The sequence below is a fragment of the Schistocerca piceifrons genome, chromosome X (assembly GCF_021461385.2).
Source record: "Schistocerca piceifrons isolate TAMUIC-IGC-003096 chromosome X, iqSchPice1.1, whole genome shotgun sequence".
Classification (NCBI taxonomy): Eukaryota; Metazoa; Arthropoda; class Insecta; order Orthoptera; family Acrididae; genus Schistocerca; species Schistocerca piceifrons.
This window is the reverse complement of record NC_060149.1, coordinates 775,034,738-775,062,659: the sequence shown is the minus strand read 5'-3', so window position 1 is coordinate 775,062,659 and position 27,922 is coordinate 775,034,738. Positions and strand designations below refer to the sequence as shown.

General features: G+C 38.1%; 1 protein-coding gene across 1 annotated transcript in view; it reads right to left on the bottom strand.

The window, feature by feature from the left end:
- LOC124721568 (AP-3 complex subunit delta-1) overlaps positions 1-27,922 on the bottom strand; it is a 269,083-nt gene that overhangs the window by 41,317 nt on the left and 199,844 nt on the right. The window contains exons 18-20 of the mRNA XM_047246607.1: positions 23,757-23,898; positions 15,980-16,054; positions 13,543-13,705 (exon numbers count right to left, since the gene is read on the bottom strand). Coding sequence (XP_047102563.1) covers positions 13,543-13,705; positions 15,980-16,054; positions 23,757-23,898 — 380 coding nt within the window. The remainder of the gene's footprint in view (positions 1-13,542; positions 13,706-15,979; positions 16,055-23,756; positions 23,899-27,922) is intronic.

The following is a 27,922-nucleotide window of genomic DNA, read 5'->3' as shown; positions in this document are numbered from 1 at the left end:
AGTAAAAAAATTATCAACATACAATAAAATCAAATGGGAATCCCTGGAGGGAAGTGGACATTCTTTATGTGAGGAACTGTTGTGGAAATTTAGAGAACCGGCATTTGAGGCTGACTGCAGATCAATTCCACTGCCCGCCAAAATACTTTTCATGTAAGGACAACGAAGATGAGACACATTAGGGCTCATATGGAGGCTTACAGAGAGTTGTTCTTCCCTTGCTCTGTTTGTGAGTGGAACATGAAAGGAAATGTCTGGTATTGGTACTTGGTATCCCCTGCCATGCACCATACAATTGATTGTAGAGTATATATGCAAATATCAATGTGGGCAGTATTTATCCTAGTCTCTACTTTCATCATCAATGTGCATAAGGACTACATCTGTGAGCATTGCAGCAATGCGAAACCACCACTGACACTAGTATTGGCTGTAAAACATTTTCACACTCAGAGAGCATTAGGCACTGTGCTCGTAACTTCAGAATTACATTATCCACAAGGAAATTCATGATTTATGGAGCTCTGTCTGCCAGTATAGTCTTGATGACAAAAATGGACGAGACTAACATTGCACTATGTTATCCATCAACCCCCAGTTATCAACTTTGCTTGTTTTCCCAATAAGGTGAATTCCATTTCAGTGAAATGGAACAACTGCAGGTGGAAATGACCCTAGATGCCACAGCGTGATTGAGGCATGTTTATATCATTGGCATTTCCCACTAACACTTAAAATATTCAACAGATTGGTAGGGACTTTGTTAGTGATAGTTGTATCTGGTTCTGCCAAGGATCTTGATAATTCAAAGGTGAATGGCTCTGTCATGAAATACTTCAAGACAGATGGTAGCAAATGGCTGACAATATGAGCAAACATTTCCATCCCATTAGAACATTTATTTATTTTTTACAAATCTCCATCTATTAATGTAAATTATCCTTTGCGGCATGTTCCTTAGATAAGGTCTACTTGGTCTTTAGCCATAATGGGTGCTCCCTCCATTATCAGCAATGTGTGTTAACGCAGAAACAGTGATTGGGAATGATCAATTCTAGGAGTGGTGTTCCAAGGGATTTCTCTCAAGGATGATGGTGTCCTTCAATTTGTATCTAATTTTGACAATACTGTGATGGCATACTCCTGAAGCCTTAGTGCCTATCTTGCCAGTTTTTCTAATAGATCATTCACATTTGCCAGGCGGCATAGAAAATGGCGATTCGTTACACTAGTAAAAGATCTGACAAATAAATATCGTAGGGACTTATTGATGAACCTAACTGCAAAGTACTGTTACTTGAATGTAGTGTAACTAACATCATATTCAGACTATTCGATATGTGTAACTAATCATCTTTTCAGCAATTTCCTATAATTATACTAGAATTTCACCAATCTAATAACCCCTGGTAACCCTGTATGGTTTTGTCTTTAAGGACAAAAGGGTCATCCAGGTGATATAGGAATATCATCTATTCTAAATGTCAGCACAGGCTGCCTATCAAGTATTTGAAGGGAGCTATTGTGTTACATAGCCCAAGCAGCATAACTTTCAGTTCATAGAGGCCTAATATGTTATGAAGGAATCTTTTCTAAGTAAGCCTCATCAACTCAATTTGCCAGTAAGCTTTTGTATTAATAGTCAACATATCTTCAGCTCTTTTCAGACAATCCTGAAATTTCAAATGCCATTTTTCTTATTCATAATGATTATGGAAATGATCAAGGGCTCTGACAACATAATGATGATATCCTGCAATATGATATCCATCTTCCCCATTTCTCAGCTGGGAACATTCTATCTAAATGGTGACTAATACCTGGTAAAGATAAAATGTTTCACCTTATGCCTTGTAACGACTCCAGATTTTAAGGAAAGTTACCACTGATAGACTAATACGCATATCTGCTGTTCCTAAGTCAGGTCAAAACCTATTGGCAGGTGGACAGTTGGTTCTGTAGTGTTAAGAAGGGATGATTCTATATCCATGGCTCCGTCCTTCCCAAACCAATTCAGCAATGTCTATGCACATCCCTCTATTAGTTGTAGTTCTTCACAGAAAGTGGTGATTGTTTTCTTTGAGCACTCATGGGCAGCACAGGCTTGTTGAGCTTGATTGTCTGTTTATAACTAACTAGTGCTTCACAGTTTAAACGAGTGTTCTGACTGTCAAGCAGAAGTCGTCTTCATGTCAGGATAATTGGTTTCTTGAACACTGAACTGCCCAAGAGAGTACAGGGTGTCCCACTCAAAAAAGGCCCCACAAACATATTTGACATGGCAACACTGCACTCTGCAACATCATTTGGCACAACAGTGTGCTTCTGCACATCACTGTGGCTGGAGCACGGTGTTAAGGAACAATTTATTGCTATTCTGTCTAAGAACACGTACTTCTTGTGAGACAATACTGAGTTACTGGTTCCTTAACACGTCAGGGAATGTTGGTTGAACGGTTTGGTGACAAGCATATACCATCTAAATGCTGCATATAAAGGTTAGTGAACAAAACAGAGAGCAGTGGAATTGTGTTGGACCTACATGGTAGGGGATTGCTGCCATTATCAGAAGAAAAAGTGACTGATATGAAACAATTATTGTTGGCCTCTCCTGCAAAGTCTGTTCAACGTTTTTCTCAGGAATGTGGAATGTCACAGAGCGAATGTCAAGAGCTGTGAAGAAACCTGGCATGTACTGACACAGGTTACAGCTGTTCAGGAACTGAATGTCAATGACAAAAAGAAACACATTACTTTTGCCATTGGTTTCAGCAATTTATTGCTCAGAGGCCAGGAATATCGCAGTACACATGGTTCAGTGAGGAAGCATGGTTCCACATAAACTCTCAGAACATGTTTGTGGTGTAATGAAAATCCATAGCACTGGTCGAGCAACTCTTGCATTTACAAAAGACTGACATGTTCTGTGCAATATCACAGCACATATCATCGGACCAATTTCTTTCTAGTCTACTGTGACAAGAACGGTTTACATCGAAATGTTTTGGGAATTTGTGAACCAGTTGGATGATGAGGAGCTTGCCTCATCTGGTACCAACAGGACGGCACTACGTGTCACACGTCTTGAGTGACCGTGGCTGAGGTTGACTCATTTTTCCCGAGCAGAGTGATTTCGAAAGGACTGTGGCCCCCAAGGTCACCTGATTTAACACCACCTGACTTTTTCCCCTGGGGTGGCCTAAAAGGCAAGGTCTCTGGGAACAAACCACACGAATTTATGAGAGAACATCATCCATGAAATCCAGGCAGTGACACCAGAGGTTCTGGCAGCCACATTCAAAAATCTTGTGTCGTGTTCAAATATGTTTACAAGCCGAAGGTGGTCACTTCCAGCACCTTTTGCAATTCACCTATTCACCTTTATTTCCCCATGAACAAGGTATGACATGTTCATTTCATTTCATTTCCTGATTTTTATGTAAAGCCTTTAAGTGTAATTTAAGCAAATGTTTGTTTATGGAGTCTCTTTCGTGTGGGACACCCTGTACTTGTAACACCACATGTGTTTAGTCAGTTTGGAGGTTCATTGACCCACAAAATATTATGGCTACTGACAACTGCAGAATTCTCCGGTCTGGTCCTATAACAATATGTGAGCATTTTGGAAGAATGAGGAATCTGAATGGTTATATTTTGTACTTTATGTTAATTTTCACAATATAGGTTTCAGTTGGCTAGTCGCGTATTTTCTAGTCTTCTTCACCTGGTGACGATAGGCACCCTATACCATGGAAAAGGAGCCTCCAAATCAACTATTGTCCAGACCAATTGCTTACTCATGTTATTGCTGTAATTTTCTGCCATCATGGCAACTGTTGCCCACTGAAAACTTTTGTCCATTACCAATGCATCCACAGTGGAAACATACTGGTGCAATATTGTCCCACCTATTAATATCAATTCTTCAGTGTTCAAATTGTAATTGGGATCAGTTCAGTTGCACATGTATAGGAGAGAAAAGAAAGGGGGGGGGGGGGGGGGGTCACAGCAGATGAAAGGGGGTGGGAGCGAGCAGGAGAAATGTGGGTGGAGAGCAGGAGAAAGGGAAGAGAGAGAATTATATATTTCCAAGTGGAAATACCAACCTTCTTTCATGACGTATGGAACTAACTGCACAGGCCAAAGGACATTATTCATTGCTGCTTATGTGCACCTGTAACTTGGTGCAACAGCTGACAGAGTCATTCAAAATGACACCCCCACTTAAATACACAACATTCACTGTTGTTGTTGTTGTTGTTTGATGGAGCTCTCCATGCTAGTCTGTCCTGTGCAAGTCTATTAATCTCTGCACAAGTACCGCAACTTATATCCAACTGAACCTGCTTGCAGTATTCCAAGACTTGGTCTCCCTCCAACCAAACTGAGCTTCCCCAAGGAAAAGGGATGTAGCTGAAGGACTGGTAAGGGAAATCTAGATGCTGTACAAGAACTGTACTAGCTGTGTAAAAGTTGGAGACAGGCAGTCTGTTAGTGGAAGTCGAAAGTAAAGTCATTTTATACATTAAATTCAAACAGATAAATTCTTAACAAGTTTTTATTTTTAATCAATGACGTAATCACCCCCTTTAACAGCAACCTTTTGCCATCTAGGGTGCAAACTTTCAATGGTGGATCAATAAAAGTCAATAAGTTTTTGAGCAAAATACCTGGAGACGACATTTTGGACATCATCCAAAGTTTCACAGTTTTGCCACTTACACAATGCTGTAGCGATTGAATAAATGGACATCTGATGGCACAATATTGGGTGAGTACAATTAGAGGCAATACCTCCCACCCCAATTCATTAATTTTTTTCCAAGGTTTGTCTTGCGCAGTGCCATCTTGCATTATTGTGGTGCAGAATACTGCCTTTGCTGCTGCCAATTGATGGACATTTTTCAATTAAATATTGACTTAACTGACCCATTAGTTTACAGCAGAGGTCTGCATTCACAGTTTGACCAGATTTCAGTACTTCAAAATGAACGGTCCCACATATACTTCATCAAACACACAGCAGTGCCTTTCTGGCGTGTAAACCTAGCTTAGCTGTACTTTGTGGCATTTCATTCAGATACAGCTACTGCCTTTTGAATTTTGGATTATCATAAAGGACACTTTTTCATCTCCAGTGATAAATCAATGAACGCTTCTGTATTGTGTTACTAAGGCAATAAGTTGCATGTGGTGGATCGGTTACCTTTGTTTATCTTTAGCAATCTGCGGCAAATATTCTTTGATGGTTGACCAAGGTTGGTTACGAGGGTTTGATCTGTTCCTCGATTGTCTGACACAGATTTGCTTCCATTTCTGCCCTTTGTATGTGGATCTGAACTTGGAAAACCAGATTTGCCATTTATGAATGTCTAATCCAGTTGGATAAACATCGCAAATGCTTTTGGTAGCAACTGTTGTGTTACTAACCTTGTGAAACTCAAAAAGCATACCATGCCAGATGTGCAACTCTTCTGGTACTTGGATGGTCATTTCACCATAAATTAAAAGGAATGTAATTATTTACTAGTAAATACGTCACTATAACAGTAAAATGTCTCTGGCACAACTCTGAAGTACACAATGAGCTGATAAATGACAAAGGAATACTGACATTTCGCTCTCATACCGACATTTTGCCCTAATACACAGTCTCGGACCAAGAGTGGAGTTCAGCAAGGCAGTGCACTATCTGCACTACTGTTCATCACTGTTATGGACGATAAGAAATGTTTTCTTGAACTTAATGCAGCTGTCTTTGTTGATAATGTCATGGTCTGGGTTGAAACAGAAGAGTGAGTTCAGACCAGACTCAACATGGGGAATCCCAGTTCAAGGAAAATAACATGCATATACGGAAGAACAAGATAGTCATGATGGCAGTCAACAGAGGTGGGCATCACACAAGTGGAACTAGAAGACCACCAGCTGGAGTGAGTGGGCAGTTTTCTGTATCTCATAATCATTTCCAGGAATAATCTGATTAGACAGATTACCAAAAGAGTGCAAAAGGGTTCTGAATTCTACCAGCAAGTGAGAATCCTTCACATGAGATGGCATGATTCAAGAAAAACAAAATCAGTGATGTTCAGCAACTACTTCACACCAATATTGGACTATTGTGTCAAAGCATACAACCTCACAAATAGAGATACATCGACACTCCAGGCATCAGAAATGAAAATCCTTAAATCCAGCATCCAGAAGACCAAGATAGATAAGTTAAGAATGAGGAGGTGTGGTAGAAAGCCTGAACAAAATATACCTCTTAGATAGAACCAGCATACCCTAACTTTCAAGAAAATAAGTGGTGGTGATTCAATTAAACTCTGCACATAGTTCTATCAGGCAGCTTCCTCTTAATCCATATTATCCTATCATTTTTCCTTCTCGCCCTTTTCCTACTACCAAATTTCAGTTGCCCAACATAATTAAATTTGCGTCTCCCTTAACTATTTCAATAACTTCCTTTATCTTTTCACACGTTCTCTCGATCCATTCATTACCTGCAGAGCTAGAATATACACTTGTATTACTGTGATGTGTATTGACTGTGTGTGTGTGTGTGTGTGTGTGTGTGTGTGTGTGTGTGTCTTGGCTATAACAACCTTTTCACTATGCTGCTCGTAGTACCTTACCGGCATTTCTTTTTTCTTATTCATTATTAGACCTACGCCTCTATTGCCCCTGTTTGATTTAGTGTTGATGATCTAATACTAACCTGACCTAAAGTCCTGTTCTTCATGCAACTGCTCTTCACATATTCCCAGTGTATCTAACTTCAATCTATGCAGTCCCCTTTTTACATTCTCTAACCACCCAATTAATGGATTTAACATTTATCACTCGACCTGTGGAATAACAGTTCTGTTTTTCCTGATGGCATCCACCTAAGTAGTCCCCTCCCAGAGATCGGAATGAGGGAATATTTGGCCTTCAGAATATTTTACCTAATATGATGCCATCATCAATAGGACATACAGTAGAACTGCATGCACATGCAGTCGCAAAAAAAGAAAATAATAATAATAATAATATTCTTTCTTTTCTCAGACATTATGTCTGGTCAAAAATGAAAAGTGACATGGACCTTGATCAAGCGTGACTTCCTTTTAACTGTACGGTATATGTTATATTGCATTTCGGAACTTTCGGGTAATTGAACGTGTATCAATAATTACGGATTTCTGTAGTTTTATATATAAAGTTTGGATGTAGCTGTATTGCATTGATGTACTGGTGGATATTGTGTGGTATGACTCCTGTAGTTGATAGTATAATTAGTATAATGTCAACTTTATCCTGATGCCACGTCTTTGACTTGGATGTATTTTTCAATTTTTTCTCCTGTTTTCTTTTGTATATTTGTTGTATTGGGTATGGATATTTCAATTAGTTGTGTTAATTTCTTCTTTTTATTGGTGAGTATGATGTCAGGTTTGTTATGTGGTGTTGTTTTATCTGTTATAATGGTTCTGTTCCAGTATAATTTGTATTCATAGTTCTCCAGTACATTTTGTGGTGCATACTTGTATGTGGGAACATGTTGTTTTATAAGTTTATGTTGTAAGGCAAGCTGTTGATGTATTATTTTTGCTACATTGTCATGTCTTCTGGGGTATTCTGTATTTGTTAGTATTGTACATCTGCTTGTGATGTGATCTACTGTTTCTATTTGTTGTTTGCAAAGTCTGCATTTATCTGTTGTGGTATTGGGATCTTTAATAATATGCTTGCTGTAATATCTGGTGTTTATTGTTTGATCCTGTATTGCAATCATGAATCCTTCCGTCTCACTGTATATATTGCCTTTTCTTAGCCACGTGTTGGATGCATCTTGATCGATGTGTGGCTGTGTTAGACGATACGGGTGCTCGCCATGTAGTGTTTTCTTTTTCCAATTTACTTTCTTCGTATCTGTTGATGTTACGTGATCTAAAGGGTTGTACAAGTGGTTATGAAATTGCAGTGGCGTAGCCGATGTATTTATATGAGTGATTGCTTTGTGTATTTTGCTAGTTTCTGCTAGTTCTATACAGAATTTTCTTAAATTGTCTACCTGTCCATAATACAGGTTTTTTTATGTCGATAAATCCCCTTCCTCCTTCCTTTCTGCTTAATGTGAATCTTTCAGTTGCTGAATGTATGTGATGTATTCTATATTTGTGGCATTGTGATCGTGTAAGTGTGAGTGCTTCTAGGTCTGTGTTACTCCATTTCATTACTCCAAATGAATAGGTCAATATTGGTATAGCGTAAGTATTTATAGCTTTTGTCTTGTTTCTTGCTGTCAATTCTGTTTACAGTATTTTTGTTAGTCTTTGTCTATATTTTTTTTTTAGTTCTTCTTTAATATTTGTATTATCTATTCCTATTTTTTGTCTGTATCCTTAGATATTTATAGGCATCTGTTTTTTTCCGTAGCTTCTATGCAGTCGCTGTGGTTATCCAATATGTAATCTTCCTGTTTAGTGTGTTTTCCCTTGACTATGCTATTTTTCTTACATTTGTCTGTTCCAAAAGCCACATTTATATCATTGCTGAATACTTCTGTTATCTTTAGTAATTGGTTGAGTTGTTGATTTGTTGCTGCCAGCAGTTTTAGATCATCCATGTATAGCAAATGTGTGATTTTGTGTGGGTATGTTCCAGTAATATTGTATCCATAATTTGTATTACTTAGCATGTTGGATAGTGGGTTCAGAGCAAGGCAGAACCAGAAAGGACTTAATGAGTCTCCTTGGTATATTCCACACTTAATCTGTATTGGCTGTGATGTGATATTATTTGAATTTGTTTGGATATTAAGTGTGGTTTTCCAAATTTTCATTACTATGTTTAGAAACTGTATCAATTTAGGGTCTACTTTGTACACTTCCAATATTTATAGTAACCATGAGTGGGGTACACTATCAAAAGCTTTTTGGTAATCAATGTAATGACCTTTGTTTAGTTTTAGCTTGATATGTCTCTTCTGCATCTATTATCAGTTGCTCTTTACATCCTCATGCTCCTTTGCAACAGCCTTTTTGTTCTTCATTTATAATTTTGTTCTGTGTTGTATGTGTCATCAATTTCTGTCTAATGACTGCAGTTAATATTTCTTATATTGTTGGTAGGCATGTTATGGGGCGATATTTAGCTGGGTTTGCTGTGTCTGCTTGATCTTTATGTTTCAGATAAGTCATTCCATATGTAAGTGCATCAGGGAATGTGTATGGGTCTGCAATGTAACTGTTAAATAATTTAGTTAAATGTGAATGTGTTGAGGTGAACTTCTTTATCCAGAAATTTGCTATTTTATCTTTTCCAGGGGCTTTCCAATTGTGAGTAGAATTAATTGCTTGGGTGACTTCATGTTGCAAAATTATCACTTCAGGCATTTGTGGTATCATCTTGTATGTATCTGTTTCTGCTTGTATCCACCGTGCATGCCTGTTATGTTTGGTGGATTGTCTATTTTAATGTGTGTGTTATCTATTGTCTGGTAAAATTTCTTTTGGTTTGTGTTGAATGTTTGGTTTTGTTTCCTTCTATTTTCACTTTTTTTTTGTATCTTCTAAGTCGTTTGGCCAATGCTTGTAATTTCTGCTTCTTTTCATCTAATTGCTCTATCGCTTCTTGTTGTGAGATTTTACCTAACCTTTTTCGTTTTTTTTTTCTGACATTTCATTTCTTATAAATTGTGCTAGCTGTCCGATGTCTTTTCTCAGTTTTTCTATTCTGATCTGTAGCCTGTGTTGCCATGCTGGTTTTGTGGGTTTCTTCTGTGTGTTGGTTGGTTCTGATCTCTGCCTAATGTGTATATTTAGTGTAGTGAGTGCTCCTGTATAAACCAGTGGTTGTAACTCTTCCATAGTTGTGTTTTCATTTATTTTGTTGTGTATGATTGTGTTGATAGTTTTTATTGTTGTTTCGACTTGTGGGTTATTTGGCGGTCTATGCAAGAATGGTCTACTGTCTGTATTTGTGTCTTTGTATTCTATATATGTCAGCTATATCTAACATGTGTGTTACTTCGAGTTCTATTTGTGCTTGTTCTGGTGGCTGTCTTAATATTATTATTATTATTATTATTATTCACTGTGAATGGCTGATAGTAAGAGGAAACTACATTATTATTATTATTATTATTATTATTATTATTATTATTATTATTATTATTATTATTATTATTAATGTAGTTTCCTCTTGCTATCAGCCATTCACAGTGCCAGCAGAGAAACGCCATTTTGGCTAATGTTATAAAGTCAGATCAGTCAGTCATCCAGATTGTTGGCCCTGGAACTACTGGAAAGGCTGGTGCCACTCTTCAGGAACCATGAGCTAGCCAGCCTCTCCACAGATACCACTTCATTATGGTGGTTTCTGTGGTCTAGCTGTCTGTATCATTGAGGCACACATGCCACCCCATCTCAGCAAGGTTCATGGTACATAGTGGGACATTCACGGTCCAGTCACATTAATGTGACAACCGCCTATGTTTGACACCAATGAGCAATAACCACTCACATACAGCAGGTGGCAGCAATGACAGTGGAGGTTATATAAAGTGTGTTGGGCGACATGGAAAACAGTACAGTCGTCACCATAATGTGTGAACGGAATGATTTACCTGACGTCCAAGAGGACATCATCATTGGCTTTTCAGCCAAGAGGTTAAGCATTTCCAAAGTGGCTGTTTTTACACTGTTCGTATGTTGCCATGGTTAAAGTATAAGATTCACAGCAAAATGACGCTACCTGAAACCAGCATCAAGGCAACTGTGGTGCACCATGGGCCACAAATGAGAGGGGTGTACGGCCGAATAGACATGCAGCTGTTGAGTAACTGACTACCCAGATGAACATGGGGCTACCAGCAGTATCTCCATCTGCAGCTCGTGGTCTAGTGGCTAGTGTTGCTGCCTCTGGATCATGGGGTCCCATGATCGATTCCCAGCCGGGTTGGGTATTTTCTCTGCCCAGGACTGGGTGTTTGTGTCATCATCATCATCATCATCATCATCATCCATCATCATCATCATCATCATCATCATGTGACAGTGGCCTGACTGGACTGTGTAAAAAAAATTGGACTCTGAAAAAATTGGGTCTTTGTACGGGCGCTGATGACCACACAGGTGAGCACCCCATAAACCAATCATCATCATCATCATCATCATCAGTATCTACCCAAAGACTCTTCAGCGAATGTTGCTGCATATGGGGCTTTGCAGAAGGCACCTAGTAGAGGCATCCATGCTGACTGCTATTCATCAGCAATGAATGCTGGAATTCACATGTCAATGCTGCAACTGTAAGTCCACTGAGTGGCAACAGGTGGCTTTTTCAGATGAATCACGTTTTATGGTTCATTGGAAATATGGCCACTGGTGCGTATGGCATGAAACGCCTGGAAACAAACACTCTGCGACAACTGCCGGAAGGGTCCAGGTCGGAGGGCATTCTCTAGTTGACCACCTCATTCTGGACGACACAATGGATTGAGACAAGTATGCATCTATTCTTGGGGACCATGTCCATCCCTTCCCAAGAGACTATCCATTTCATTCTAGTGATGATCAATATTCTTTGTCACCTCTGACAGAATTACAATGACATTGATGAACTTCAAAGTTTTTATTTCTCCTCTCTGACTTTATTTTTCTTTGCAAATTTCTCCTCAGTTCCCTTTACTGTTTGCTTAATGTACATACTGAATGAAACGGCAAATAGGCTACAGCCTTGTCTCAGTCTCATCTGAATTACTGCTTTCCATTCATCCTTCACCTCTTTATAACTACAGAATGGTTCCAGTACAAATTTTAGGCAACTTTTCAGTCTCTATGTGTTATTTATTCCACAATCACAATTTCAAAGTGTGTATTCCAGACAATATTTTCAAATGCTGACCCTAAATCTTCCTACTTCTGTCAACTGAATCCATCTCTCCTGTGTTGTCGGAGAAATTCTACTAGGTCTTGTCTTTTTATCTCTTTGATCCCCTGTTGTCTTCACTATTTCATCTCGCAAAGCTATCCATTCCTCTCCAATTGTACTCCTATCTCTAATTTCATTCAATTAACGCCTTATGCTCTTGTTGGAACTCTAAACAACCATTTTTTTCCTTAAATTTATTCATGTGCCATCACCTTAACTTCCTATCTTTCTGTAGCTTCTTCAGTTTTAATCTGCAATTAAAATCCATTATTATGGTTGGACTCCACATCTCCTCCTGGAAACATTTTACTATTAATAAAATGGTTTTTCAATCTCTGCCTTATCATTATAGATGTGAAACGTTCTGGAGTCTTCAGTTTTCTGCCATTTATATATCCTTCTTTCTTGATTCCAGTGTTTGTAATGATTAAATTGTGCTCTGGGCAAAAATTTACCAAGTACCTTCCTCTTTCATTCGTTTCTCCCAGTCCACGTTCTTTAACAATTTCAATCTCTTCACTATCTAGGGAACCTGTACACATGCAAATGTATACCACCATGGTAGGAGCTGGCTTTGTGTCTATTTTGGCAACACTGTTCATTGATCACTTGCATTCGTATTTTCCTATTCATCATTACAGCTACACCAGCATTACACTTACTTTAACTCTGGAAAATTTTCCCAAGAGGACATCATCATCATCATCATCATCATCATCATCATCATCATCAAACCACACAGTACAGCTGCAATGGCTGTGGTTTTGCCTTACTTTAAGCCATTTGCAGTACCAACATAACAGGGCCATAATGGTCAATGTTACAAGGCCAGGTCAGTCAATAACCAGGCTATTGTCCCTGCTCTACTAAACAGGTTGCTGCCCCTCTTCATGAACCATATGTTATTCTGGTCTATCCACAGATAACTCTCAGATATGGTTACATCTATGGTACAGCATGTTGTATTGTTGAGACACACAGGACACCCCACCAGGGTAATATCTATGGCTCATGGAGGTCAAGGGGTAATTACACTCAATTCAACTTATTGCTGTTTCTTGCGCTATACCAAATCGACACACATATTTTGCACATTTCACATATATTCTAAGTCAAACCAAGTTTCAGCAACAGGAGCAACATACATCAATTCCCATGACCATAAAGCCACCATGTGATGCTTGTCTGGAGCAAGCACAATGTGGTACTAATTCTAACAGCCTTAAGAATATTTTAAATTAAAAAGATTACCATAAATGAATGTCAATCCTGTATCTTTCAGTGTGCTACCTTCTACTTTTGTAGCTACTTGTAAGAACAAATAACTTATGTTTCGAAACTTATTTTATGTACAAGATAATCAAAATTTAATTTTTAAAGTAGATTAGTTGCCTTGTCATCTAACATTAGTTTCACCACTCATCATAAACTGATATTATATTTTTCTAAATTTAAACATTCATAGCCTCTTTTATTGATGATTGATAAGAGAAAACAGCTGCTTGGGTATTAAACTTCTATATAGTGCATCATGCTGGAAATACTGTTTTAACTATCACAAATCTGTAAATTAAAAAACTGACTTTGCTGTATTCTAAGAATGTTAGTTTTTATACTCACTCATCCAAGTTGATATCAAGAGCCCTGTGGGGATCATCATTTGGCCTTGTATCTGTGTCATCCTCAGATGATTGGGCTCCTTCCGGCATTTCTCCCTTGTCGGTATTCACCAGATGAACTGTGTGAGACAAATCCTCCTCTTCACTGGACAGACGTTTTTTACCTACAGTACATTTTGTAATCTGTATATAATATCGACAGTTTCACAAAGAAACATTTAACTATGTGCTAATTAGTTGTGAAATACTACAAAAAAGTTCACTTTATTCCAAATACACATTATCAACAGCATATAAACATGTATACCAGTATCCTCAGCAGATGGAATTCATAGGCTATTACGAAACAACCACAGATTTAGTACTCATAATAAAAGGTTTAAGTAATGTTCAGGCACTTATTGATAAAGGCAGTTCACTGATTCCTCTTCTTGCAAATACAGAAATGAAGTTTGTGGGTATTGCATGTCGTTCTTGTTTTTTTTAAAAGGAAACTACAATAACCATGAAGAAATAAATGGAAATGCATTGTGTCAGTGGGCTTTGCATTCCCAATGACAGAATTTACTTAGATCACTTGTAATTATAACTGAAACCACACTGGATCATAAGCGTATCTACAAATAGGACATTACCAACTGGTCAAATCTAAGAATATTCCCGTAACAGATTACTGTAATAAGGGAGAACGGAAGTTTGGAAAAAATCTCGGGCATCTCTACACATAGTATATGAACTGGCTAATAATTATTGCCATCGAAATCTGAGTGTGCCACGCTACTGACATTTTCATTGCATACAGCTTACATGGGTTAACTTAAGCACTGTCTTGTAAAGAACAGTAAAAATGTACACTGCTTTGCAGCACTGTTTGTCAACTGTATTGTCAAACTTCATCATTAGAGAGGTGTAAAGTTATGAAGCATGCTAATGAAGTTATCAATAAATGTGTAGTTAAACATAAGATTCAGAAATTTGCTACTCCATGAAATTATGGCACCAGTTCTAAACACAACACAGATGACATTGAAAGTAACCTATAATATGATGAAATTTTCATGCGTATGTTAGATGGGTTACTTTGTTCTTCCAAGAAAGTCAGTTATGTTCACACCCTACAAAATTTTCTTGCACTTCATTTTTTCTTCAAAGCAGTTTATGTGCATGTTTAAAGACTTATCCTGTAGCTATTATTTGTTCCCAAATGTGTAATTAAGATTTCTATGTATGCACACTGCCTCCATTATTACTGCCACTGTTGTCTCCCCTGTACAGTCAATTACTAACGAATATGATAGCAACAATCCGTAAGTATATGTTTCGTTTCTGTTTGCAGTGTGCATGCGACTGTCAACTGCCTGAGTATTTAACATACTACTCACTAACTATCACATTATTTTAATCATGGTAGTGCCAGCAATATAGTCACTCTCCAATTAATAGCAAATGATATTTACTTTACATTCAAGTTTTACTTAACACAACTGGATAACTTCTTCAAAGTCTCCAAAGATTCTACCTGGTATGCACATAGATGAGACACTTAATCCATTTTCCTCCTTTACGTTGTATTCTACAGTGGTCCAACCGTGTGTGTAACAATAAAATTAACTATAATTGGCAACCTTTTGCTTATGCAATTGTTCAGACCTCAATGAGGGATAAGTTTGCATTTCAATAGGACATCTCAGTCAGTCTGAGACACCTTCATAACTAAGGGGTATCTCAAAGTGACGAATTTACAGCACAGCTTCTTCCTGGTTCTCGCATATGCCTACCTCATTCAAAAAATTTCATGCCTTGAACGCAAGCCATCAGTTACGTTCAGGTTAGTGTTTTCAGCAGGCCAAACCAATAGATTAAGTGGTGCTAATTTGCACAGACTGGAGCAGTGTGCAACTACACAACAAGTCACTTGCAGTGACCTTGTCAAGAAAGGCTGTTTAGCTTCCAGTTGGCTATGGACGGCAGATAATGTGTGTCTTCCAAGGTACTGCTACAAGTACCATTTCTACAAATGTTTAAATGTGTACAGGCAAATAAACTGTCTCCACCAAAGTTATATAGGCAAATGTACTAGTTGCATCAAAGCAACCCTGAAAAACCAGTTGCAACAAAATTACACAAACAACTGAAAAAAGTAACACTTGTTTGACTTTTACTACAAAAGCAACACACATTAAATAAGTAAACTGTTATCCAAAAAGATATATACTGAAAGAAAGTTACAGTAGCAGATAACACTACAGTATAGAACAGAACTGTTCAAGAAAACATGGAGTAACTTGAAAACTGAGATTTATCTTCACTACACATCAAAAACCAGTGCAGCTTGCTGTGTGATGAATTCACCATTTGCCCAAATTAATGCAATCTACTGTAAAGTGGGGCAATTAGGTTTACATAGGTTACAAAAAGACATTAACATTGTACCATACCTTTGGACATTTTCTTCTTCTTTCTGCTATGGGTTTTTGAGTTCTTCATTATATATTTATCGGGGGATGCCAAACCTAGAATAGTGACAAAATCACCTACTATCAAATACATCATCAGTTTGTGTGTGTTTTTTGCTATTGAAAATTCATAAACACTAACTTAATATGAAGGAACATTAACCAAGCACAATGTTATAGACCGTAAAAACTTGCCTATGTCCTAATTTATACTGACAAGGAAACAGCTGCTAGTTAAATAATAATAATAATAATAATAATAATAATAATAATAATAGCAGTAGTAGTAATAAACATTAGGGTGGAGCGAAGCCTCTTAGTGCAAGAAGTTTTTCCTCCAACCTGGGTGTGCAGCCATGATAACCTTGTTGAGAGGACCCATGCTTTCTGTATAGGTTGTTTGTCATTACAAATAAAGTACTTAATTCCATTTCAGTTCCACTAATGGCCAATTTCAGCCTCTTGGTCATAATCAAATGTACTTACAAACACACTGAAACATCACAAACTCAAATCTTGGTTTTGGCAGTGATTAATGTGACAAAGTCGAGGAATGTCACTGCAATGGTGATTTCACATTCAGTGAAATAGTCTCAGTGCTTTCTAATAGCTTGAATTTGTGGTCTTCAGAGGTTTGGTAGAGTAAATCTATGTGTAAAAGACAACAGGAATCATTTTTATTTGTTGTTTTTATTCTTTGTAGCTTGCAGTTTTGAATACCGTATTTACTCGAATCTAAGCCGCACTTTTGTTCCGGTTTTTGTAATCCAAAAAACCACCTGCGGCTTAGAATCGAGTGCAAAGTAAGCGGAAGTTCTGAAAAATGTTGGTAGGTGCCACCACAACTAACTTCTGCCGTCGAATATATGTAGCGCTACACAGGCATGTTTTGCAGGCACAATGAAAAATACTGACGCCAAAACCTGTGTGTCAGTAAATAAATAAATAAAAATAGGTGGAAGACGACCTTTTTTCTCCACCCTGAGTTTTGACTACTGCATTTTCATGCATTATCCAACGAAGTAAATACAAATTCAGTATTGTTCATCTTCGAATGTAGCAGCATTTCAATGTACTACAAAAACCCGATTGGGGAGACTGTTTGGGATGTTTGTCAATATGGCCAACTCTACGTTCTGAATTTTTTCCTACCTGTGAGAAGAGACGGTTGTTAATAGGAACTTTTTGAATTGTGAATCACATGCAGTATTCTCTTCACCATAAGAATAATACGAATATAAACATTTTGCCATGTATTCTTTCGTGTTTGCTGCTATCTCATTTAAATCCTGTCTGCCTAATAAACTACGAAACTAGAGTGAGACAACAGCAAACGCGGAAGAATATACATATCATGTCATGTTTATATCCGTATTATTCTTATGCCTAATAGTGATACAGTCAGAAATGAAGCACAGCAATTGACTAGATTTTTAAATCTAAGATGACTAATTTCCATGCAGAATGTAATGTACTAAAGAGGCATCTGCAAAGATTTTCAAACGGAGAAAATTTTTCGCTAAACTCTCATTTAGAACACCTTCTATCATACGCAGTCTATTATTTAGCTCTTGTTGATCATTGTCAAAGAAAGCAGCAGTGTAAGTAACAACAAACAGCAGTCTCTTGCCATTGTTTCGCTAATGAGACGATCTCTCTCTCTCTCTCTCTCTCTCTCTCTCTCTCTCTCTCAATTGTAAGCGGCGGTAGCGCGCACAAAAGTAAGCCATGCCGCGAGCGGCGACGGGCCATAAACACTCATTATCAGAATGTGACAAACAATGCACGAGACAGTACAATAATGCATTTTCAGCTTAGAGTGTCGTAAACACCTATAACAAAAAGAACTGGACTTATCAGATCAAAGAAAAATAAGCAATCAATTCAAACCAGACGAAGTACGTGAAGAAGGAAGGGTACCCGTGTAAATACGGACGGATCGCCTGACGCATAGCAATGGCTACCTGGTAAAGCTTAACTGCTAAGCTTATGACTTGAACCAAACTACTGTAGCTGTATCATCATTCATTCAACCTAAATTGTGTCTCATATTACAATGGACCAACTTTGTTTCGATTTGGAGGTGCGGCCTAAAACTTTTCTCTCCCCTCGAATTTCGAGTCTCAAATTTCAGGTGTGGCTTAGATTCGGGAAATTTTTTTCCCCTTCATTTCGAGTCTCATTTTTCATGTGCGACTTAGATTTGAGTGCGGCTTAGATTCGAGTAAATATGGTATAGTAATGTAACCAGCCACATTCACAATTCCTTGTCAGGTGCTGGTCTCAGTTTGTGAACTGCCGCAAGAATAGATCTCTTATGCCTTGCAGCGTGGAGTGAACTAGTGTAAGTGACAGGCTCAGTATTGCCTAGCAATTTGCGCCTGTATTTTTAACAAGTTTGATAGTGCAAATCCTTGCATAAAAAGAACACAGTGTTCATTTTTATCTTCTTCTTTTTTTTTTTGCACCTGCTGTTTTCATTCAAATTTCCACCTTAAGGTAGCATAGGGAGTGTGCATTCTGAGTGAGGATGCAGGAGGAACTGCCCATAGCTTACAAACACTGAAGATGCTATTGGCTGTGGTCGGTCATCTACAGGCTGCTGTCTCTTGGTGTAATGGTGTTGGAAAAACTGGTGTGTCACATGTGACACCTCAGGTATTGCTTGTTTCATCCACAGGATTTGCTGTCGAGCACCTTCCAGCATTAAGTGATGCAGTGCAACTGTGCTGACTGCAGACTGAGTGACAAGTTGTAACGTGTTCATGTTTCTTGAGGTGTAGAGTCAATGTGGAAACCAGCCAACTAGCCTTCCCATTCAACCCGTGAGTGGAAAAATGGTCACTTGTTCACCAGGGCCCATAAAGGCAAAATGGGGGAGAGGTTCGAGGGTCCGTGGAGGCAAAAGGGGGGAGGTGTTTGCTAGTTATCAGGAACTCTGATATTAGGCATGCTATAGAGTCTGTTAGGAAAATAGTGTCCAGTGCTGGAAAGGAGTCCAATGTGCACTCAATACGTTTTCTGTGTGGCTTTGTCTGAGATGTGGAGGAGGCCCTGCCTCCAGCTATTGAAGTTATGGCTAATGTTGGCAGCGATGGTGCCTGTTGCTTGGGTTCTGAGGCCATCCTCAGTATGTATGGACAGCTGGCAGAAGTAATGAAAACTGTGTTGGCCTTGCTCACATTGTACAAGTAGAGCTCACAATTTGCAATATTGTACCCAGAATTGATGGGGTTCCTTTGGTTTGGAACTGAGTGGAGGTCTCCACCATAGGCTCTATTGATTCTGTATGTCTTGACTGCTGATTTCTGGATCTGAGTTACAGGGTGGAGAATTGTAGGGTTGCCCTCAATAGGTCACGGGTGTACTACACAGAGAAATTAACTACCTTTGATGAACACAGAGGGTTAAATCTGCTCACATATCGAGTAAGAACACTTCAAATGTCACCATTTGAACAGTAAAATACCAAAGACTTTTGTAACAAAACCACCCTCCAGGAAGGCTGTCACACTCAAATTATACTTGGAACCGAGAGCTGGATGAAACCTGAAGTAGAAAACTCCAAAATATTTAATGAGGCATAGAATGCAAACTGAAAGGACAGGTTAGACACCATAGGATGAGAATTTAGACACACAGGTTTAGGAACGTTTATTGCTATTGACAAAATAATTATGACTATCGAGGTCGAAGTCAATTTGCAAAGCTTTCTGGACACAAGTAAAATATATTTACAAACTGTTTTGCCCAGGTCCCTTAAAGATCTGTGGCTTGTATTTGGTTCAGGAATAGTTGCTCTAAGCAATGATGTTGGTCCCTGCAGACTCTGACTGACTTAGCTACAAAAACATACTGGATGGTCAGGATCTGTGGCTGGATGGTAAGTACTGCCTGGTTACCTTCAGCAAACTTTTGAGAACAGGAACGGGGGATTGATATTTAAGTTAATCTGAAGCTCACATGGTGTACTGCGTCCAACATCTTTAACTATGAAGTTCAGGCTAAATCATTATGGGTACACTGGTAGTCTGGGCAACTGGTGTAGACAGAACTTGTCTACACCCCAGATATATCTGCTGAGACACTTTAAAATATCTAAAGCTGTAAATGTTCTTACTTTAAGGTTCTACAAGTGTGGTAGCCACGAGAGCCTCTGATCAAATATGAGGCACAGGAAAATACCTGCCTGATTAAAATGGAGTATCATACCACTAAAATGCACGTCTGTATCATTGGAAGTTCAACAGACATGATTAAAATGAATATAGATTGTTTAATCTGTTAAAAATTGAACACCTATCTCACGTGCCCAATCCGCCAGTCTCTGAAACATCAAGTATGACATACTGAGGAATTCTGGAGGCAAATCAGGAGCAGGAGGAGGAGGAGGAGGAGGAGGAGGAGGAGGAGGAGCAGTAAATCATAAAATCGTCAACAAATCAAGAAGTTAAACTCTTCACTATGTCATTTATGCTGGTTACAGCAACAGTGAAGAGGGTGACATTTAAAAAGCTTCCTTGAAGGTCAACATTCTCTTGTATCGAATTGTCACTCTGCGAAGAAAGATTTTATTATAATTGGAAACCTTCCTTGGAAAACATAGTTGTGAAGCTGGTTGAGTACATTATTGTGAAAAGGAAAGTTGCTACTCAACACATAGCGGAGATGCTAGTTGAGGGCATTGTATTTCTACATCTACATCCATACTCCGCAAGCCACCTGACGGTGTGTGGAGGAGGGTACCTTGAGTACCTCTATTGGTTCTCCCCTCTATTCCAGTCTCGTATTGTTTGTGGAAAGAAGGATTATCGGTATGCCTCTGTGGGCTCTAATCTCTCTGATTTTATCTTCATGGTCTCTTCGCGAGATATGCGTAGGAGGGAGCAATATACTGCTTGACTCCTCGGTGAAGGTGTTCTCGAAACCTCAACAAAAGCCCATACCGAGCTACTGAGCGTCTCTCCTGCAGAGTCTTCCACTGGAGTTTATCTATCATCTCCGTAACGCTTTCACGATTACTAAATGATCCTGTAACAAAGCGCGCTGCTCTCCATTGGATTTTCTCTATCTCTTCTATCAACCCTATCTGGTAAGGATCCCACACTGCTGAGCAATATTCAAATAGTGGGCGAACAAGCGTACTGTAACCTACTTTCTTTGTTTTCGGATTGCATTTCCTTAGGATTCTTCCAATGAATCTCAGTCTGGCATCTGCTTTACTGACGATCAACTTTATATGATCATTTCATTTTAAATCACTCCTAATGCGTACTCCCAGATAATTTATGGAATTAACTGCTTCCAGTTGCTGACCTGCTATATTGTAGCTAAATGATAAGGGATTAGCTAAATGATAAGGGAATTTCACTATTCTTTTATGAAAACAGAAATAAAATACAAATAATTTGAACGCCCACTAATATGCTCCATTCGAGTCATGTGATGCCTGTGACATCACTGGCTCTGCTGGCACTGGTCCTACTGTCATAATGCTAATTCACATGGCGTCTTGTTTTGGAATTTATGTTTCAGAAAATGGGTTACAAATGGTGTGTGGTACCATACTGCACAAATACATCTACAAAAAATACTGAAAAGTAGTTTTTGAGTGCCGACACACAAGTTCACTAACTTAATTAAAAATGTGTGGCACTGTGTAGTTAACATTAACTTATCTCCGAGATAAGGTCTCCCACTGTTGCAATGAGGAATCTAGTCAGCAATGAGGAATCTAGTCATTCAACGGAATTTAACTCCCAATAAAAATTGTCATTTTACCTAACTACACCTCAATTATTTCGTAGCTTTGTTGTTAGAGCAGTAATCTGTGAAATTTTATAATATGATGTCCATAGATTGCTGGTCCTAAACTAACTCTAAAGAACATTTTAGCTTATTTGGAATCGATTCAATGGTCTTGTCATGTGAAAACCAAATCACAACAACAGAACTTGACCACACCAATCATAAACAGAATATTATTGTTTTTCTTACTGTTTACATGTGCTTACATTTACAATCATTGTCCACACGTCATGTTCAAAAAGATATTTTCTAGTTAATGTGATGACACACTTTTTACTTTATTACAAACTATGTTTTTATCTTTGTACTGTCTAGCTACGATCCTTATTGTCTAAAGTTCCACAGTTACATCATCTTACATAAAGATGAAGTAAGTCTGCTTCACACACTAACATTAGTTTACACTCACAAACATCACAGACCTAATGTTTGTGTCACCAGCATGCTTACCCACTTTATATCTATTATATGTATAATCTTATTGTCCTACACTGTACTTTGAACATATGGCTATGTCTTCACTATTCACTACTAGCAATGCTTTCCAAAAAAGTTAATTGTTCATTTGCAAAGTAAGCACATTTATCCTCTGTTGTCCATTTCTCAGGCAGACTAACTTTATTGTCCTACACCTCATTGTACTGTTAATTGTTTGGTCACAAAGTAAATGCGTTTACCCTCTGTTGTCCATTTCTCAGACAGACTAATGTGAAGCTGTATATAATACATCTCACAATCGAAACAATAGCTACAATCAGTTCTTCCTAACACTATTTTCAAATTATGTTTAAAACTTTTAAAAATATATGACCCTTCCAGGATTCGAACATGGGACCTCTTTCACTGCAATTGTATGTGCTATTCATTACACCACGGAATGCATGATGGATGCCACGTCTCTGCTGAGTGCCTTCTACACAGGAAATCAGCACTAACTTTTACCAAGTCCAATTTTGTTGTGCTTTGGGTTGTAGCTCATGACTGATGATCTACAATATAGTTATAATATAGGAACCTATTTGCAAAAGTTCTACAGTTCCTTAGTTTTGAGCAAATTTAATGATGTTGCACACATTGCCACTCTGAATGGGTGGAGCATAAATGCATCAACCTTCGCAAGGCTTCCACTATTAGCACTCACAAAATTCATTTCTATTATTAATTAAAAGTTGTAATTGCATTTTTAATCACTAAATAGCTACAATCTTTGCAGTAAAAGTATGTCAAAACCTCATAACTTCGGATAACACTCCTATAACACAAGTATAGCTTCATCTTACTCCTAGCCTGTGATGTCACCAGAGCATCAGCCAATAACACAGCGTTTTTGATCACGTGACCTAGTCTTGATGCTTAATTACTTTTAAGCTTTAATTACATAAAAGTAACAGATATTTTGCCAGAATATTGTCTGTAAATGCTATTTAAATGTTATAATCAGTCAAAATAATAACTATCTAAACCATCTTTTTAATGTAAGAAAATAGCCTATAGTTGTACAATCCAATTTCAAAAGGTTCCTCAATGACGAAATGCTAGTAAGTCAATGCAAAGGACAAGTTTTTGCCTCGTCAAGTAAAATTATCTGTGCGGGGTAGCCAAGCGGGCTGAAACATCTTGTCATTTGTTCCATCCCACTGATCATATCCAAAATGCACAACTCTTAGTGTTCATGCTGTAGGAGCAGAATTTATACCTGTATTACTGGGCAATTTGGTTCTTCACTAATATTTTGATCTGGAAGATGGATGACAATGTACCATACCTTGTTAGTTGACACTAGTTATGAAATTCGTTTATTTTACTAATTTATTGCAGAGACTAGCTGTTTACTGGACTGTTGTAGCCATATTAACCAATTTCTGGGTTTCGTGGAGACATAATTTGGTGTTACACCCCCCCCCCCCCCCCCCCCCACACACACACACAAAAACACATTCTTCTTTCTTACCTGGCACCCTTAAGGTGACTGGAATATCTAACTGGGCAACTGGTATGTCAAGCAGTTCATCAGTCTTCTTACCAATGCTTGATTTTCTAGGCTTGAGGTAGTGAGGATTATTTTCTTGTTCCAATTTTCGTGCCCTTCGTGACTAGAACATATAATGAAGAAAATCTTAGTATTTTACTGTAACAATGAGGTTTTTTATTTTGTTAAACAATTTCTAGCATAAATTAAAGGCTCATCCCATTATTGGAAAATTATGCTCGATTAATTAAATAACAAAGAGTCAAAATAAGGGTAAGCCAGGAAGTAATGATCTACTATATGTTTCTGTTGCACAGGTTCATATCAAGCTTCTATTAAAAGTAACAACTCCCCGAACAGTGGAGACACAGGGTCATTGAAATGCACATAAACAAGACAGAGAACATTGTTAGCTTTCAGACTAATCTTTACTCTCTTTCACACACACACACACTTGCATGGCTACATTGTGCCAGCTGACTACATTGTGCTGACACTAATTCTGCAGTTCGACTGGAGTGACAGGTTGTGTCGGGTGGACAGGGTGAGGGGAGAAAATTGGCAAGAAGAGACAAAGGAGAGTCAGGGAAAGGTGGAAGGTGACTGGGTGGGAGAGGTATTGGTAGCATGGGATAGTAATGATGAAGAAGAAGCAGAAGGTGTGTGTGTGGGGGGGGGGGGGGGGGGGGGGGGGGGGGCGGGGGGGGGGGGGGCAAGAATGTGGCACACATGCAGGAGTAGTAGTATGCAGTATACAGCAACATGGAGGAGCGGTTTGGAAGGGGGAGATAGAAATGAGGAAAGGGAGAGTGCAAGAGAAGAGAGTGTGGCTCCAGGATGAGAGAAGTTAAGCTCCTGGAGCATGGGTGGAGGTGAGTGTGGGGCAGACAGCTAACAGAGATTGCAGCCAGGAGGATTACTGGATTTAAGGAAAAAAGTATTTGTCAGAAAGATGTGCAAGTGACTCAGTACCTCTACTATTCACTGAATTGTTACCTTTACTCCTTAATTATTTATAACATATTTACAATGAAATAATGTATAAACTTCCTCTGAATGAACTTTGGTCTGTAGGTAATTTAACCACAACTGGTCGCAAAGTACAAGTAAAAAGCAACTTTGTTTCAAGATCAGTTTTTGGTACTTAATAACAGTAGCTTCATATACATTAGGTATTAAATTATGAAGTGGTTTCTTTGACAGTGTTGTGAGAGTTCCAGTGAAAATAAATTGTTGTTCTGCATTACATAATAGTTTAAATTGAACTGTGTGACACAAAGTCCTGCTGACTGAGGTCAGAGTTGTTACAAAATTTTCAAATGGTCGGAAGTTGAAACCTGAAGAAATGTACCATCAAAAAAGGAAGAGTATAAATGATGCAGTAATGAATGAAAGAAATGTCAGCTCATGTGAAATGATCAAAATGTACAAACAAATTTGCATGATTAAACTCTATACAAATGTCTGTTAACTTACCATAGATGATTTTTAAAAAATCAAGTGAAGACTACTGATGCACAAGATGTTCTTAGATGAGCTACACATATCTTTCCTGAATTTTTCTCTTTCTTTGGTTGGTGAAAGTGTGTCTAAACATCTCAGCTATAGCAAAATTAGTGCACCAGTGGTTCCCTGGCAAATGAGTGAACTATATAAAGCTCACAGAATGGACGGAGTACTGATATTTCTGATGTAGAACTACACTGATGAAAATGCCTTTCTTGTCCGAATTGTTATTGGTGATGAGACATCAGTGTCCCATTTCACCCCACTGAGTAAATATAAATCGCTGTCGTGGCAACACACACACACACACACACACACACACACACACAGTAAATGTGTTTGCTTTATGCTTTCCACGCTGAAAGGACTAAGATCAGTAGATTGATATTGTGACACCTGAAAAAATAACAACGAGCAGTCCACAATCTTTGGCATGGATTGTTTTATTGTATTATTGGGCTTCTTAGTGTCAATGCCTGGTGTCACACTGCTGCTGCAACAAAGGAGTTGTTACATGAATTTGAATGAAAAATTTATCACCCATCTTACAGTCTGGATATTTCTTATTGTGATTTTTATCTCTTCATAAAGCTCAAAGAGCTTCTGAGTGGGAAATGGTTTGGCAGTGATGCTAAAGTGAAGAATACATTGAAAATTTGGTTTAATCAACTGGCAGTAGCCAACTACCATGTGGCTGAAACTTGTGGGCAATTAGCACAAATACTTAAAATAATGGAGTAGATTATGCAGATAAATAAAGCAAGTTTCAGTTTTGTTACATGCTTTTTGTTAATATAATATATATGTTTTGAAATTATTGGAATCAAATGTTCATTACTTCCTGGATTACCTTTGTACTTTGTCTGAGTAATGTAGACTGGAAACAAAAGTTGTGTGAACATTTACAATACCTCTAACATCTGCATGTGATTCATAAAGTGCAGGGAAGAGGGGCAAGGGTACGAAGGATGTGATAAATGGAAATAAACTGATAGGGAAGATGGTGATGTTAGATAACAGGAAGAGTAAAGGAATTGATGGGGAACTGAACTGGCAGACTCAAAGTTAAAGTTAATGCTTTAACAAGGAACACTACCCAACCATTTTCATTTAATCTTTAGTCTGTCATTACACTTGTCATTCAGAGGTTTTTTTTTTCTAGAACCCATGGATTTTCTGCTCTTCGGCTTGTTTCAATACATAAATAGAATCAACAATCATCTGGACCCCTAGCGAATCTCAACTGCAAAATTTTTTAGAAGATTATACTTCATTTTTTGAGATAAAAATTACTTTAGTGTTTCTTGAAATGCCCCACTTCCATAGAGGTTAAATCCACTAACAACAGCCACTCATGTCTAAGAAACATTTATGGCCTCATAAGACAGCAAATAGAGTCTTTCCAGTTGTTATGTCTTTCTTCTGCATTTTTTTCAAATTCTGTGATAGCTTCAAAATGTTATTTTTATAGTGCATGTGCAAAAGACCTAAAATTCCGAATATTGGCCCACGGTTTAACCAGCTTAACTTTATCATCAATTACACTTCTTTGGTTATCAGGAGTTAATGAGCTAACATGTTTGCCTAAAAATCATGCTAATTACAAAACATGAGCAATTTCAGATTTTGTCAACATTATTAATTTGTAAACACACGTCTGATAACTGACTTCCTGATACTGTAGCTCGAAAAGATTTATAAATAAGAGAAGTATCCCTACAGCCAATGACAAAAATATGTTGGCTAATTTTAGTTTTAATTATTCTCAACTTACAAAAGAACCTTGTTGGAAGGCATTTAAAGTCGGTCTGTGGTGAGTTAGAAAGGAACACGACTTTCAAAGTACCAAGGCCTATGTCCACAGATATGGGGAAATGTACTGCAGATGATGATGTATAATTTATTATAAGTCAGAAAATTTACCTGGCTATATCTAAATTTCAGGTCTGAGAGTTCACTTCATGAATCAGTGGTTGTTTTCAATGACTGACTGAACTTTTAACTAATTTCATGAACTGCGTCAATCTTCCATAATGATCATGAGCAACTGTGACAATAGGGTCAGACTGTGAATTGTGTTGTTTCCAACACTTATTTACTATGCACATCAGATTTGTATTGATGTGACTGTTGGACTTCAAGGACAGTGTTTTCAGAACTTTATTCAGTGCCTATGTTAACTATATATATTTGCCACACGTGAACTTTTGTGAGTAGTTTCGCAGTGTTAGGTTACTGCACTCAATCTAATACATTATTGGACATGTATCTTTGTAGTACGTGGTTATTTGGTTAACTGAACTATAATTATAGCTCACTATTAGCAGTAAATTGTCACCACCACCACCACCACCACCTTTTCAGCCAGTTTTGATGGAAGTGCAGCTACCACGGACATACTTGTACAGGTAACAGCTACAATGCAGCCTGAACTCTTACACTTCACGTGAAACACATCAGTTAAGAGTTCAATTTGTCTGTATTCAACTGCCACGACTGCCCCACCAGGCAGATTCACAAGTAATTTTGCCCACTCCACTCTTAATATGACTGACTCATCTAGGAAACAACAAGGGATTTATATCTTGCCAGACAATATTACCCAAGTATGGGAGCACTGGGTAAGACCTCAGGCAGAGCTA